This window comes from Rhinoraja longicauda, chromosome 27 (genome assembly GCF_053455715.1).
Source record: "Rhinoraja longicauda isolate Sanriku21f chromosome 27, sRhiLon1.1, whole genome shotgun sequence".
Classification (NCBI taxonomy): domain Eukaryota; kingdom Metazoa; phylum Chordata; class Chondrichthyes; order Rajiformes; family Arhynchobatidae; genus Rhinoraja; species Rhinoraja longicauda.
This window is the reverse complement of record NC_135979.1, coordinates 16,121,326-16,138,439: the sequence shown is the minus strand read 5'-3', so window position 1 is coordinate 16,138,439 and position 17,114 is coordinate 16,121,326. Positions and strand designations below refer to the sequence as shown.

Sequence of the window (17,114 nt, the reverse complement as noted above, 5' to 3'; positions counted from 1 at the left end):
TTTCTCTTCTAAATTTAACACAGCTCCTTGGACTTACTGACATTGAGAGCAAGGTTGTTCATCCACCTTTTAATCGGACGATCAATTTATCTCCTATACTTCGACTCATCATTTCCCATAATTCGTCCAACGATCGTCGTGTCATTGGCATATTTAAAGATGGAGCTGGAACTGTGTCTGCCTACACAGTCATGGGCATAAAGTGAGTAGAGCAGGGGACCGATCAAAGAGCCTTGAGGTGCCCTTGTGCTAATGGTTATTGAGGAGGAAGTGCTGTGGCCAAGTTGTACTGATTGTGGTCTGTAAAGAGATGTACAGAGATCCAGTTCTCTGAGCTTAGTAACACGTTTGGAGGGGATGATGATGTTGAACACTGAACTGTAGTCAATGAACAACAGCCTGACATGTGTTTTTATTGTTTAAGTGGTCCAGTGCACAGTGGAACGCCAGCGAGGTCGCATCCCCCATTGATCTATTATGGCAGTAGGCAAATTGTAGTGGATCCAAGATCTTGCTAGGGTAGGAGTTGATATGTTCCATAACCAACCTCTCAAATCACTTCATCACCATGGGCATTAGTGCCACCAGTTGGTTGTCATTGAGGCATGTTGCCGTACTCTTTTTACAGTTTTTAGTTAATACATTTGTTATTAATTGATCTTACACATGATGAAAAGTTACTTTAGAAGGCGCTACAAGGGCCACAGCACCTGTGGGATATACTAAGTAACCATCGCCTTCGAAAAGGACAAAAGGAGAAAGTTATTTCATTTTACTTACCCTCTCGCTTTTATCTGCACAGAAGAGTCGTGTATGATGACGTTTCTGGACAACTATGTAGGTAATTCCAGGTTGATAATCTTTTTCCAGTTTGATACATGCATCACGAATAGCCAGGAGCTCATAATGTAAAATCTGAAAAAGGAAGTTTCAGTCAAGTTGTTAATTCAAATAAAAGTTGTAAACATTTTTGGTGAGGAGCATAGATGCAGCTGTTTATAAAATGTCTTTTTAAGCCAAAAGAATAAAGAATTCAAGATCAGGAGAAATATACGCCATCAGTGAGGTGATTTTTTTTAACCAATTATATTGCCAGAGGTATTTTGGAAAAGATGTGAAATCCCTATTAAAACTTTCACTGCAGAGTTTATGTAGAGGGACCAACTATTTTTCATTGTCCAAATCATACTAAGTACACAGTGCACTTTCCAAGTTACCTCATTTGAACTATAGCTCCTAGCAACTGATTATAATATAGCATTGATAACCACTGTCCATGAGGCAGACTATTCTTCCTCCCACTGAGAGGAAGCTGTGCTAAACAGAATAAAGGAGAACAGTTAGTACAAATATTAAATCCAGCTTAATTGTTTTGTTCATATTGTTCACCTGCCTGTATCTAAATCCATCAAGGTAACCCCTGTAGATCTGAACATTGCTTCAGTTGACTTGTACGACTTTGGCCATTTCAGGTGTTTACTTCAGTGAGGGTTTGGAACTTTGAGCTACCTGTGGTAATTGTCCTTCAGGGACACCATCTCTATAGAAAATAATCCTTGTTGGCTTGAAACGGGTTGATTTGTAAAACTGGATCAGGAGTTCTCGAACCATGTAGGAAAGGTCTTCAATTATCTCCTGACGGGGTCGCTGCACACGGACTGTGGCACAGTAACGACTTGGATGAGCATCCATGCTGCCAACCACCTGGTGAGAAACAGAACTCTCAGGATGACTCGTGTTAGTGCTGAAGTGACAGCACTGCCAAAAACAAAGTTCTGAATGTGCTTGAATAACCCAAATCCAGATTCCATTGGATAATGAACTGCGTGGAATGTCTTTTATCTATAATTTAGCAACTCAAGGTTGGCTGCAGAATTGTGCAGAAAACTGCCATGGCTACTCTTGATGGTTCAGTACTCTATTCCCAATTCCCCCTAAAGCCGAAATACAGAATTAGTTTCCATGTTCATTTGGTTGAACTTATTGTGTTAAGCAAATTCATACATGGCAATGTGGAGCAATTCAGGTGCTCTCAGTAACTTTCATCTTAAAAAACAAAACAAAAATTCCATGAGTATTTTTACACATTCTCAACATTGCAGAATTCATTATGCATGTTTCCAGGTAATGGTCAATACTGCCTGAGATATCCTGATAAATGCTCAAAGATAACAGCTTCCCAAATCTGTGCCCTCACCTCAAGTACAAAAATGTCTACAAGAGAGATGAAAAATTACGTAAAGTTCAGGCAATCTGCTTCCTTTCAGTTTCCCACTTTCTCACATACTCTTTTTACAAACATGTTTTATTAGTTCTAAGAGCTTGTACATGAGTCCCCCTTGTATGTATAGGACAGTTAACCCGATTTGGCCAAATGTATATGATTTACCGTCGGAATAACCTTCACCTATCCTCGCTCTTTTACAAAAGTACTATTAACTTCCAAGCTTCTAGCACTTCAATGTTACATGTGACTTGGCCAAGTAAATGCCAAAGGCATTTGAACAAATATTGAAAATTAAGGTGGGTTAGTACTTGACAACATAAAAAGTCAGGAAGCGAGAAGCAAAGGGAAAAGGAAAATAAAACATGAAGGTTGGTCATGAAGTACGCCTTTACACAACTTTCTACACAACAAACAGTAATGGTGAAATTGGTCAATGCAAGGGTTAATGTAGTAGGAATTCCTATCTTGCACTTGAGGTTGTATCCCACTGGGTTGTTACCTCTTGAAAACCTAAATGTAAATGGCAGATTTGCCAGGGATACTGAAACTTCAGCCAAGTTCCTATCCATGCTTACTTTTTCTGTCCTCCGATGCATTCTAGAAGAACCCAATCTATATAGAACATAGAACAGTCTGAAGAAGGGTCTCGACCCGAAACGTCACCCATTCCTTCTCTCCCGAGGTGCTGCCTGACCTGCTGAGTTACTCCAGCATTTTGTGAATAAATCGATTTGTACCAGCATCTGCAGTTATTTTCTTATAGTACAGTACAAGAACAGGCTTTACAGCCCACAATGTCTGTGCCAACATGATGCCGACCAAATTTTATCTGCCTGCACATAACCCATATCCCTCCATTCCCTGTATATCCATATGCCTATCGAAATGTCTTTTAAATTTCACTATTTTATCTGCCTCAACCGAGTTCCAGGGACTCACCACCCACTATGTAAAATACTTGCCCTATTAACTTTAAACTTTACCCCTCGCACCTTAAAACTATGTCCTCTAGTATTTCATTTTTTTCCATCCAAAAGATTCTTACTGTCTATCTATGCCTCTCATAATTTTATAAACTATCAAGTCTCCCCACAACCTCTGGCATTCCAGAGAAAATAATCCAAGCCTGTCCAACCACTCCCTGTGGTCAATGCTCCCTAATCCAGACATCTTTCTGGTAAACTTCCTCTGTGCCCTTTCCAAAGCCTCCACATCCTTCCTGCAATGGGTTGACCAGAACTGCACATTATATTCCAAAGCATGACCAAAGTCCTATAAAGCTACATCGTAACAATAGACAATAGACAATAGGTGCAGGAGTAGGCCATTCAGCCCTTCGAGCCAGCACCGCCATTCAATGCGATCATGGCTGATCACTATCAATCAGTACCCCGTTCCTGCCTTCTCCCCATACCCCCTCACTCCGCTATCCTTAAGAGCTCTATCCAGCTCTCTCTTGAAAGCATCCAACGAACTGGCCTCCACTGCCTTCTGAGGCAGAGAATTCCACACCTTCACCACCCTCTGACTGAAAAAGTTCTTCCTCATCTCCGTTCTAAATGGCCTACCCCTTATTCTCAAACTGTGGCCCCTTGTTCTGGACTCCCCCAACATTGGGAACATGTTATCTGCCTCTAATGTGTCCAATCCCCTAATTATCTTATATGTTTCAATAAGATCCCCCCTCATCCTTCTAAATTCCAGTGTATACAAGCCCAATCGCTCCAGCCTTTCAACATACGACAGTCCCGCCATTCCGGGAATTAATCTAGTGAACCTACGCTGCACGCCCTCCATAGCAAGAATATCCTTCCTCAAATTTGGAGACCAAAACTGCACACAGTACTCCAGGTGCGGTCTCACCAGGGCCCGGTACAACTGTAGAAGGACCTCTTTGCTCCTATACTCAACTCCTCTTGTTACGAAGGCCAACATTCCATTGGCTTTCTTCACTGCCTGCTGAACCTGCATGCTTCCTTTCATTGACTGATGCACTAGGACACCCAGATCTCGTTGAACTCCCCCTCCTCCTAACTTGACACCATTCAGATAATAATCTGCCTTTCTATTCTTACTTCCAAAGTGAATAACCTCACACTTATCTACATTAAACTGCATCTGCCATGTATCCGCCCACTCACACAACCTGTCCAGGTCACCCTGCAGCCTTATTGCATCTTCCTCACAATTCACACTACCCCCCAACTTAGTATCATCTGCAAATTTGCTAATGGTACTTTTAATCCCTTCGTCTAAGTCATTAATGTATATCGTAAATAGCTGGGGTCCCAGCACCGAACCTTGCGGTACCCCACTGGTCACTGCCTGCCATTCCGAAAGGGACCCATTTATCCCCACTCTTTGCTTTCTGTCTGTTAACCAATTTTCTATCCATGTCAGTACCCTACCCCCAATACCATGTGCCCTAATTTTGCCCACTAATCTCCTATGTGGGACCTTGTCGAAGGCTTTCTGAAAGTCGAGGTACACCACATCCACTGACTCTCCCTTGTCAATTTTCCTAGTTACATCCTCAAAAAATTCCAGTAGATTTGTCAAGCATGATTTCCCCTTCGTAAATCCATGCTGACTCGGAACGATCCCGTTACTGCTATCCAAATGCTCAGCAATTTCGTCTTTTATAATTGACTCCAGCATTTTCCCCACCACTGATGTCAGACTAACTGGTCTATAATTACCCGTTTTCTCTCTCCCTCCTTTCTTAACCTCCTGACTCTTGTACTCAAAGCCCCAACTAAACAAATGTGAGGTTATACAGTTTGGTGGTAAGAACAGGAAGGCAGATTATTATCTGAATGGTGTCAAGTTAGGAAAAGGGAAGTACAACGAGATCTGGGTGTCCTAGTTCATCAGTTACTGAAAGTAAGCATGCAGGTACAGCAGGCAGTGAAGAAAGCTAATGGAATGTTGGCCTTCATAACAAGAGGAGTTGCGTATAGGAGCAATGAGGTTCTTCTGCAGTTGCACAGGGCCCTAGTGGGACCACACCTGGAGTATTGTGTGCAGTTTTGGTCTCCAAATTTGAGGAAGGACATTCTAATTTTTGAGGGCGTGCAGCGAAGGTTCACGAATGGCGGGACTGTCGTATGTTGAAAGACTGGAGCGACTGGGCATGTTTACTCTGCAATTTAGAGGGATGAGAGGGGATCTTATTGAAACATATAAGATTATTAAGGGATTGGACACTAGAGGCAGGAAACATGTTCCCGATGGTGGGGGAGTCCCAAACCAGGGGCCACAATTTAAGAATAAGAACTAGGCCATTTAGAACAGAGATGAGGAAAAACATTTTCACTCAGAGAGTTGTGAAGCTGTGGAATTCTCTGCCTCAGAAGTCAGTGGAGGCCAATTCCCTGGATGCTTTCAAGAGAGTTAGATAGAGCTCTTAATGATAGCGGAGTCAAGGGACATGGGGAGAAGGCAGGAACGGGGTACTGATTGTGGATGTTCAGCCATGATCACGGTGAAGGGCGGTGCTGGCTTGAAGGGCCGAATGGCCTACTCCTGCACCTATTGTCTATTATAATGAAATCAAGCATCCCATAGGTCTTCTGTACCACTCTATCTACTTGTGTTGTCACATTCAAGGAGTTATGACCATGATGCCTCCATGCATTCACAACTTCAAGTTATGATGCATACGAATTTTGAGCTGAAGAGCTAGCCAACGATGGTGACAAAATGTCCAATAAGATGCGACCCTTTGTTTTAACAGTGATTATCTTTAAATATCCATCTGAGACACTTAAGTTGCTCAAGATTTTTTCTTCAATCATATAATTGAACCTTGACTAATTTATAAATCCAATTTATCTTCATGTGCTTTAACTTCTACAAATATTTAAGTTACATAGAAACATAGAAAATAGGTGCAGGAGTAGGCCATTCGGCCCTTCGAGCCTGCACCACCATTCAATATGATCATGGCTGATCATTCAGCTCAGTAGCCTGTACCTGCCTTCTCTCCATACCCCCTGATCCCTTTAGCAAAAAGGGCCACATCTAACTCCCTCTTAAATATAGCCAATGAACTGGCCTCAACTACCTTCTGTGGCAGAGAATTCCACAGACTCACCACTCTCTGTGTGAAGAAATGTTTTCTCATCTCGGTCCTAAAAGACTTCCCCCTTATCCTTAAGCTGTGACCCATGGTTCTGGACTCCCCCAAAATCAGGAACAATCTTCCCGCATCTAGCCTCTCCAACCCCTTAAGAATTTTATATGTTTCTATAAGATCCCCCCTCAGTCTTCTAAATTCCAGCGAGTACAAGCCCAGTCTATCTAGTCTTTCCTCATATGTAAGTCCCGCCATCCCAGGGATCAATCTGGTGAACCTTCTCTGTACTCCCTCTAAGGCAAGAACGTCTTTCCTCAGATTAGGAGACCAAAACTGCACACAATACTCCAGGTGCAGTCTCACCAAGGCCCTGTACAACTGCAGCAGAACCTCCCTGCTCCTAAACTCAAATCCTCTTGCTATGAATGCCAACATACCATTCGCTTTCTTCATTGCCTGCTGCACCTGCATGCTTGCTTTCAATGACTGGTGCACCATGACACCCAGGTCACGTTGCATCTCCCCTTCTCCCAATCGGTCACCATTCAGGTAATACTCTGCTTTCCTGTTCTTGCCGCCAAAGTGGATAACCTCACATTTATCCACATTATATTGCATCTGCCATGCATTTGCCCACTCGCCTAATCTATCCAAGTCACTCTGCAGCCTCCTAGCATCCTCCTCGCAGCTAACACTGCCACCCAGCTTCGTGTCATCCGCAAACTTAGAGATGTTGCATTCAATTCCCTCGTCCAAATCATTAATATACACTGTAAATAACTGGGGTCGCAGCACTGAGCCTTGCGGTACCCCACTAGTCACTGCCTGCCATTCCGAAAAGGACCCGTTTATTCCTACTCTTTGTTTCCTGTCCGCCAACCAATTTTCTATCCACCTCAACACTGAACCCTCAATACCGTGTGCTTTAAGTTTGTACACCAATCTCCTATGTGGGACCTTGTCGAAGGCCTTCTGAAAGTCCAGATATAACACATCGACTGGTTCTCCCTTATCCACTCTACTAGTTACATCCTCGAAAAATTCTATAAGATTCGTCAGACATGATTTGCCTTTGGTAAATCCATGCTGACTTTGTCCGATGATTTCACCACTTTCCAAATGTAATGCTATCACATCTTTAATAACTGACTCTAGCATTTTCCCCACTACCGATGTTAGGCTAACTGGTCTATAATTCCCCGTTTTCTCTCTCCCTCCCTTTTTAAAAAGTGGGATTACATTAGCTACCCTCCAGTCCTCAGGAACTACTCCAGAATCTAAAGAGTTTTGAAAAATTATCACCAATGCATCCACTATTTCTGAGGCTACTTCCTTAAGCACTCTGGGATGCAACCTATCTGGCCCTGGGGATTTATCTGCCTTTAATCCATTTAATTTACCTAACACCACTTCCCGACTAACCTGGATTTCCCTCAGTTCCTCCATCTCTTTAGACCCCCGGTCCCCCGCTATTTCCGGCAGATGGTTTATGTCTTCCTTAGTGAAGACAGAACCAAAGTATTTGTTCAATTGGTCTGCCATCTCCTTGTTCCCTATGATCAATTCACCTGTTTCCGACTGCAAGGGACCTACATTTGCCTTAACTAATCTTTTTCTCTTGACATATCTATAAAAGCTTTTGCAGTCTGTTTTTATGTTCCTTGCCAGTTTTCCCTCATAATCTATTTTCCCTTTCCTAATTAAGCCCTTTGTCCTCCTCTGCTGGACTCTGAATTTCTCCCAGTCCTCTGGTATGCTACTTTTTCTGGCTAATCTGTATGCTTCATCTTTTGTTTTAATACTATCCTTGATTTCCCTTGTTAGCCACGGATGCACTACCTTTCCTGGTTTGTTCTTTTGCCAAACTGGGATGAACACTTGTTGTAGTTCATCCATGCGACCTTTAAATGCCTTCCATTGCATGTCCACCGTCAACCCCTTCAGCATCAATCGCCAGTCTATCTTGGACAATTCACGCCTCATACCCTCAAAGTCACCTTTCTTTAAGTTCAGAACACTTGTTTCTGTATCGACTTTGTCACTCTCCATCCTAATGAAGAACTCTACCATATTATGATCACTCTTGCCCAAGGGGCCTCGCACAACAAGACTGCTAACTAACCCTTCCTCATTACTCAATACCCAGTCTAGAATGGCCTGTTCTCTCGTTGGTTCCTCGACATGTTGGTTTAGAAAACCATCTCTCAAACATTCCAAGAAATCCTCTTCCTCAGCACCCCTGCCAGTTTGGTTCACCCAATCTATATGTAGATTGAAGTCACCCATTATAACTGCTGCGCCTTTAGTGCATGCATTTCTAATTTCCTGCTTGATGCCATCCCCAACCTCCCTACTGCTGTTAGGTGGCCTGTACACAACTCCCACTAGCGTTTTCTGCCCCTTAGTGTTTCGTAGCTCTACCCATATCGATTCCACTTCCTCCAAGCTAATGTCCTTCCTTTCCACTGCTTTAATCTCCTCTCTAACCAGTAACGCTACCCCACCTCCTTTTCCTTTCTGTCTATCCCGCCTGAATATAGAATATCCCTGGATGTTGAGCTCCCAGCCTTGGTCACCCTGGAGCCATGTCTCCGTAATCCCAACTATATCATAATCATTAATAACTATCTCCACATTTAATTCATCCACCTTATTACGTATACTCCTTGCATTGAGACACAAAGCCTTCAGGCTTGTTTTTACAACTCTCTTACCCCTTGTACGATTATGTTGAAAAGTGGCCCTTTTTGATTTTTGCCCTGGATTTGTCTGCCTGCCACTTTTACTTTTCACCTTGCTACCTGTTGCTTCTACCCTCATTTTACACCCCTCTGTCTCTCTGCTCCAGCTCCCATCCCCCTGCCACATTAGTTTAAATCCTCCCCGACAGCACTAGCAAACACTCCCCCTAGGACATTGGTTCCATTCCAGCTCAGGTGCAGACCGTCCTGTTTGTACTGGTCCCACCTCTCCCAGAAATATTTATATTTTATATAGTGGTTTGAACAAAGTTGACATACAAATAAATATTTTGGACACCAAAATCAAAGTATCATATTTTTCAATAGCTTCTAAACACATTGCTAAGATATTTTGACATGGATTAAAATAAGTTACTTTAAAATTATAATTACTGTTGCCACATTGGCAAATGCACCTGCCATTGCACCACACAAAAGCATTTAGATGAACCAAAAAAAAAATTGGACAGTATTTCTTCTTTGATCAATGTTAATATGATGTTATGACATTGATCAAAGAACAAATGTCCAAATTTTAAAAAAAAATTAAGATTACTTATATATAATATAAAGCAATATTACTTTTATGTTTGTATTATTGCTCATCCCCAAAAAACAAGCATGTTTCCAATTAGGACAGGTAGTTCTGCTATAATGTATTTGGATATAACATGATTGATGAATTAGGGAACACCATTATGTGGACCAAACAGGTTATTTTGATCGGGAACTGGAGAACCACCTAAAAGTTACTTTCGTATGTAACCTTCCTCTACAGAATACAGAACTTTATTGTCATTCGGTACAGATACCGAACAAAATTAACTTTAGCGTTCTCATGAGACCATTGCCTCATGAGAACAGTCTGTCAGTTTCAGCATAGCTCGCCATTTAAATGCAAACCATTCGCTTCCCTTGACACTTGTGCAATGATACTTTATTAAACAATGTAACATATAGCCTTTAGTATTTTTAACCTGCAGTAACAAACTTAAAACAATTATATATAAAAAAAACTATTGCAAGTCTGAAACTATCCAGCCCCATAACTCCCATTGACACAATTATTTTGATAGACATTTTCCATTACGCGACATTTCCTAGGAGCATAATTATCATGTGATCGCAGAACTACCTGTATAAGGAATGTTATGTCTAAAGGATATGCATTTGCATAAATAAAAGCATTATTAAATAACACCAGAAAGCAGAGATCTACAAGATTTTCTGGTCCAGTTATTAGACACTAAGATTACATTTAATGGTATGAAATTTAACTTCAATCAGAAGATAAACTGGGCAATCTTGTTTTAAGCAACCAGTTAGTTTAGTTTATTGTCACGTGTAGCGAGGTACAGTGAAAAGATTTTGTTGCGTGCTAACCAGTCAGCAGAAAGATAATACACGATTACATGTTTGCCCATTTATCCATGTTGCCCAATTCATTTTTCTTCTGTTGAAAGGTTCATGGGATGGGATAAATGGATGTAGCTATTTCAACAAAGCTACCAATAACAGCAAAATAATACATTGTATATTAAGTTTATAATTACTTTGGTCTTATGGAATCGGGCCACTTAATTGGTCATAAGTACATATACACACAAAAAACACACGCACACAGCCCTTGGGCCATTAGGAATTTCTCTGATTCCTGGAAGAAAATTCATCAATTATATTTCACTGGCAATACTTGCCAGTAATATTTTGATATAAAAAATGTAAACTTACTGCTGTTATTGATGGCTTCTTGCCATCTCCAGCAGGTGGGTGTGTGACATCAGCTCCCAAGAATATCACAGGCTGCTGGAACACAGCTGAACTGAAACAGGTAGAAATCCATTTTTAATTTGCGTAAAGTGAACGAAGTATCACGAGCATTGAATGGTACCCAAGCATTAATAGAACACTGAAGAAAATTGTTTTGTAAAATTGTATAATTACAAATTTCTAAATGGTCATACAAAATAGTCAACATGATCTTTATGCTTCTAGACAGAAGTAATAAAATGAATATTTCAATTAATCTTTGCTTTTAAATTACATTAAATCAACATCTATTTCTTTTGTATAGAAATCAAAAGTCTTGACACAAATGGGTGCGACTTTGTGATTTTGACCATTTTTAAAGCATTCACCGGCCAATGATTCAACCGTTAGTGTGGAGGTTACATTTTTTCAAGGAGACTCAGTAAATATTCTTGAAGCGTTTTCTTTGTTCTGGAAATCTCTTGCTGTAACAGTGCCCAATTATGGAGACTAATGTCAGTTATGTGGACGATATGGTCCACACATCAGATCTGGTGGAGCATGATCTGAGCTTTGAACCTGGAAATGTTAGCGTGGAAGAGGTACATTGCTTTTCTTTCCTGCTAATAAATTTGAAAAATTTGTCGTGTCCACAATGGAGATTCTTTCAGGTGCTCTTTGTAGGTTATCCAGGAGTACACATCACACATGGATTTTGATTATTTCTTATGAGTAAATCCAGACTCCAAACTAACCAACAAGTGAATCCTTTGGCTACTTGATTTGGTATTTGTTCAATAACTAAAAAATAATTTCTTAATCATAATTGTACATGCATAACATTAGTTTGCCACTCTCGTAAACTTGATAAGTAATTGAAAATAAGGTCATTATGTTCACTTCCAAAATATCTGTTTGCATTTTATAAGTGCACTTGCTAAGCTGAGTGTGATGTTTGGAGGTGGGGCCTTAGAAAGTTCCTTTCAAGAGAAGAGAATTTCTAGTTGTCTTTATACCAAAACTGCAGCATCAGTGGCCTATGAACTCCAATACCATCCAGTCCAATTTTCATTTATTTACATGAAACATAAATCTTACCGTTGATGAGGCACTAGAATGTTGTTGATTCCACCCAATTTCACATTGATTTTCAGGCAGAGGTTAGAAAGTGTCTGAGGAGAAGTTCTCACAACATTTTTCACCTGAACACATTGTGTGGCCATTCCAAGAAGAGTATCTCCCACTCGTTTCACCTCAGCTACATGGAAGGGGGTGGGAGAGAGAAATTTTATGATCTAAAGCAGATGACTTGGTTTTGTAATTGTTTTCGCTTATTTGAAATATTTAACATTTAAAAATAAAAAATTAACATTTAACATTTATTTCAAATATTTAGTATTTAAAAAGAAGCACTGAAGCTTATGAAAATTCTAATTCCTAGATTTTGTTAAAGATTACATGTTAGTTTTAAGTAATGATGATTGCCAAAATCTTCCTGGATAAATTGGCTGAGCTATTTGCTTGAGAATTTAAAAAAACTCAGCTAATATCAGTGGATATTAGGCAAGACTTAGTAATTATCAATACTGTACTGCACAGCTTGGAAGTCTTACTAACTTTCTTTCCTTCTGAAACTATCAATGATTGCTTAGGGGTGCCTACCAAAATCCTGCACATAGTCACCTCCTTACTGCAGACTTTCTCTTTATTCTTTCTGCCCCTCACCTCTCAATTTAAAGCACGCTCGTTTTCTCATTTCTCCAGTTCTGGCGAAGGGTCATTGGCCTGTAGCATTAACCATTTCTCTTCACAGAACATTACCTGATCTGTAGGGTAATTTTCAACACTTCCCAATGTCATTTAAGATTCCAGCAGTACTTATCTCAAATGACAATCCTTAAAAAGTAATATTTGATGGTAAATATTATCATACCCAAATCTAAGAGTTGTAGATTTGAACCCCAATTCTGTTTTTGAACGTTAATTTGGCACATGTGCTTTGTAATTACGATGAGGAATACAATCTAATCTGCCCCTTTCTAAAGCTTGCTTTCAGTTTTAATAAACCAGTAGCTTCCCCCGCTGACATCATCTAATTTTACAAGGAGCAAGAAATGACTTTTAGAATATTCTGATATGAAGGACTTAACTATTAACTGAATAAATGTGCTTAGGCTTCAGGCTACATTCGAATGTAAAGTTAGTCACACTTTCAGAATATGGCCCATAGAATATGATTGCAGACAACTGAATCGAAATGTCAACTATCTATGTTTTCCAGAGATGCTGCCTGACCTGCTGAGTTACTCCAGCACTGTGTCCGAACTGAATCTGTTACTCGATTCAAAATTGAGAGGAATGAGAGTAAAATAATCAGTGTTTGTCACCAGATGGTGCTAGAGAACCTCATGTGTGACCACTTCAATATTACACTAACCCTCTGCACTTCTTACCATAGACAGGTGTTTTCCCAGGTAGAATTACTATGACAAGTTGGAGTCCCGAATAAGTATTCTTTAGATGCCTAAACATCGGTTCCACACTGTCAGCTCCTTGTGCATATTTACAAAAGCATGGCTGTCCTTGAATTGGCATTCCTGCATCCTTAGATATCTTCCGCAGTTGGTCAGTAAAACTCCTGTACGATTGAAACCATAAATTTCAACTGTGTGCTGAACAATACATTTTTTTCTGAGAAATGTCACGTGATTATAATTTGATTGCTCAGAACAAAATCCTGAAATTTCAAGCTTAATGGAAAGCCATTTCTGTTGTGCTTTCCAAAAACAATCGAGTGCCCTTTAGGGTTTGCTATGGAAGCTCAGCTACTGCCCTGCTCTCAGGAGTTATACATTCCTCCTTACATTTATGGCTCACTGCATGGAAATTTAAAAAAAGATTAAAAATAGAATCAACTACTCTTCATCATGATACATAGCCTTCCGAGCTTACTGCTATAACTTAGTCTGCTGATTGTTAAGACCGACCTATATAAGTAAACCACTGGGCAGAACAGCGAATGTTACACAATAGGTGAACCACCTGGCTTCCTGTTAAAGCTGAGCAATGAAATTACTCCTTCCATAAAGAGGATTGTTTAGGGGTAGGCATAAATGGGAATTTTGAAACTAAATGAAGCATTTTCAAAATTGTATCGTTAAAAGTGACCTCCACTCACACACATTATCCATTCCCAGAGGTGGAAAAACTTTACAAGGGTTGCCTTGTAATGAGATTGTGGCCATTTCAAGTCAACAACAATCATGGATAGTACTTTGGAGCAGTGAAAGGAGATGGAAGAAATATAGAATAGAACAAAAACAAAGTGCTCCTTCGGGAACATTTTTCCTGCATCTAGCCTGTCCAATCCCCTAAGAATTTTATATGTTTCTATAAGATCTCCTCTCATCATCCTAAATTTCAGTGAGTACAAGTCTAGTCGACCCATTCATTCATATGTCAGTCCCGCCATCCCGGGAATTAACCTGGTGAACCTATGTTGCACTCCCTCAATAGCAAGAATGTCCTTCCTCAAATTAGGAGAGCAAAACTGTACACAATACTCCAGATGTGATCTCATCAGGGCCCTGTAGAACTGCAGTGGGACCTACTTGCTCCTAAACTCAAATCTTCTCACTATGATGGCCAACATGCCATTAGCTTTCTTCACTACTGTACCTGCATGCTTACTTTCAGTGACTGCTGTACAAGCACACCCAGGTCTCATTGCACCTCTCTTTTCCTAATCTGACACCATTCAGATAATAATCTGCCTTCCTGTTCTTGCCACCAAAGTCGTTAACCTCACATTTATCCACATTATACTGCATGTGCCATTCATCTGCCCCCTCATCCAACCTATTCAAGACACCCTGCAGCCTCATAGCATCCTCATCGCAGCTCACACTGCCACCCAGCTTTGTGTCTTCCGCAAACATGGAGATGTTACATTTAATTCCCTCATCTAAATCGTTAATATATATTGTAAATAACTGGGATCCCAGCACAGACCCTTGCGGAACCCCACTGGTCACTGCCTGCCATTCTGAAAAGGACCCGTTAACTCCTACTCTTTGCTTCCTGTCTGCCAACCAGTTCTCTATCCATGTCAATACCCTCCCCCCGATTCCATGTGCTCTAATTTTGCACACTAATCTCTTGTGTGGGACCTTGTCGAAGGAATTGTGTCTGTAGACATCCTGTAGAAATTTGCAGAAAACGTGAAAATGTCAAGACAATTTAGAAAAGCTGTTAGCAAATGTAGGAATACAGTTAAAAGGCAAGTTAGCTATGAGTCTGGTTTGTGTGGTTTCATGCTGTTTTGTGGGCTTTCTGTGGACGCTTTGGTTTTCTCCCATATTCTAGACATTCCAGTAAGTTAATTGGCTACTGAAAATTGTCCATAGCATAGTTGGGTGGTATGAAAATGTGAAGGGAGATGATTGCGAGAAAGGTTACAAGAAAATAAACAAGGGAGTAGGACTGTGGGATATGCTCTAATAGCTGGCAGACTCAATGGGCCAAATGGCCAATTCCTATGTTGCGAGGACATACGAAAAAAAATACACTTTTGAGTTGCAGACGGAAATAGGAGTACCTGGAGGATACCTGGGCAGGCACAGAGAGTGGGTAAACACTGAATGCATCAGGAATGAGTCTGGGTCCCTGGAGTTGTAAGAGACCATTGGCTAGAGAAAATTAAGAGTTTCGAGAAATTCAAAATCATAATAGCTAAGTTTTCTAGTACAGAAGAATTTGATTGCTGAAAAGAAGTAGAGACAAGTGGAAATTATACTATAAACTATAAACCAATGGAAATAGTTGGAAAATATTTATACGAGAAAGGGGAAATGAACAGTGAGTAGTTTACTCGATAGTTCTGAAACTTTTTGGCACAAGTAGAATGGGATAAATGTCCTGCTAGCCATATCACCCTGTAAAACATTGGTACTTAACAACACTGCATTTTTGACATTGTTGTCTATTGAATGGAACATTAAATGATTTTTTTCCTTGCTTAGGCACCTATATGATCCTATGATACTTTTAAAAGAAGTAGATTTCTCTTCACATCCCAGCCAATAATTAATTCGCAAGCAACACTGCTAAACTGGTTACACATCTAATTTTCTGGAACATCCTCCATAACAATGACAACATTTCAACACATTCCGTGTACTGTACATATAATGTTATAAATAGCATACAAATAATTAAAAGCATTTAGGCAACCATTCAATAACTACATAACACCTCAAATAGGCACATACTGCCAAATATACACAATGAGGGTTAGTTAGCAAGATAAAAATCAATGCCTAACCTTTCTATTAAATGAATATACTGAAAATATATACCAACAGCTTCTTCCCCACTGCTATCAGACTCCTCTATCGGAGATGAGGAAAAACCTTTTCAGTCAGACAGTTGTAAATCTGTGGAATTCTCTGCCTCAGAAGGCAGTGGAGGCCAATTCTCTGAATGCTTTCAAGAGAGAGCTAGATAGAGCTCTTAAGGATAGCGGAGTCAGGGGGTATGGGGAGAAGGCAGGAATGGGGTACTGATTGAGAATGATCAGCCATGATCACATTGAGTGGTGGTGCTGGCTCGAAGGGCCGAATGCCCTGCTCCTGTGCCTATTGTCCTGAATCAATCACCTATTTCACACCCTCTTCCCAAGGATGCTACCTTACTCTTTACCTAATTTGAGTATTCTGTTATTATATCTTAGATTTTATTTACACTACTTCACATTGCACAACAATATTTGCACAATTCTACTGTTTTGCATTTGTTGTTTATTGTTGTATTTATCATTATTATATGTATACCATTTTTGTTTAATCTGAGCTTCATGTGAATAAAGAATTTCATTGCACCCTGGTGTATATGACAATAAACTAATTTGAATCAAATATAAATTGTGTGCTCTGAGTATTTGTTATATACTTTTCTTACAATGAAATTTTAAATTAGTTTTTCTAATTTAGTGAAAAATTGGGTTGGTCACTGTGAAGTGTTTTGGGATATCCTAGTACATTAATTGCTACACACATGCATGCAAGTTCTTCTTTTAAGTTATGAGTGAATAATCTACATACTTCAGTACTTCTTCCCGACATTGTTTCTGCGGTGCAAAGCAGGCAATGGCCCAGACTTTGATCTCAATCCCATTGTAGAACTGTTTTCCACGCATATCCCACACTCCCTGATTTGGAGTAGCAATTGCTCGGTTCTGTGAAACACAGATAAACAAATTTATGATACATTTTAGTAGAAATAAACATCACTGTCATAATCAGATGTTCAACACCATCTT

General features: G+C 40.1%; 1 protein-coding gene across 1 annotated transcript in view; it reads right to left on the bottom strand.

The window, feature by feature from the left end:
• LOC144606888 (protein argonaute-1) overlaps positions 1–17,114 on the bottom strand; it is a 67,512-nt gene that overhangs the window by 9,216 nt on the left and 41,182 nt on the right. The window contains exons 11-16 of the mRNA XM_078423351.1: positions 16,897–17,030; positions 13,249–13,433; positions 11,894–12,053; positions 10,778–10,868; positions 1,510–1,704; positions 781–915 (exon numbers count right to left, since the gene is read on the bottom strand). Of these exons, the coding sequence (XP_078279477.1) occupies positions 781–915; positions 1,510–1,704; positions 10,778–10,868; positions 11,894–12,053; positions 13,249–13,433; positions 16,897–17,030 (900 nt within the window). The remainder of the gene's footprint in view (positions 1–780; positions 916–1,509; positions 1,705–10,777; positions 10,869–11,893; positions 12,054–13,248; positions 13,434–16,896; positions 17,031–17,114) is intronic.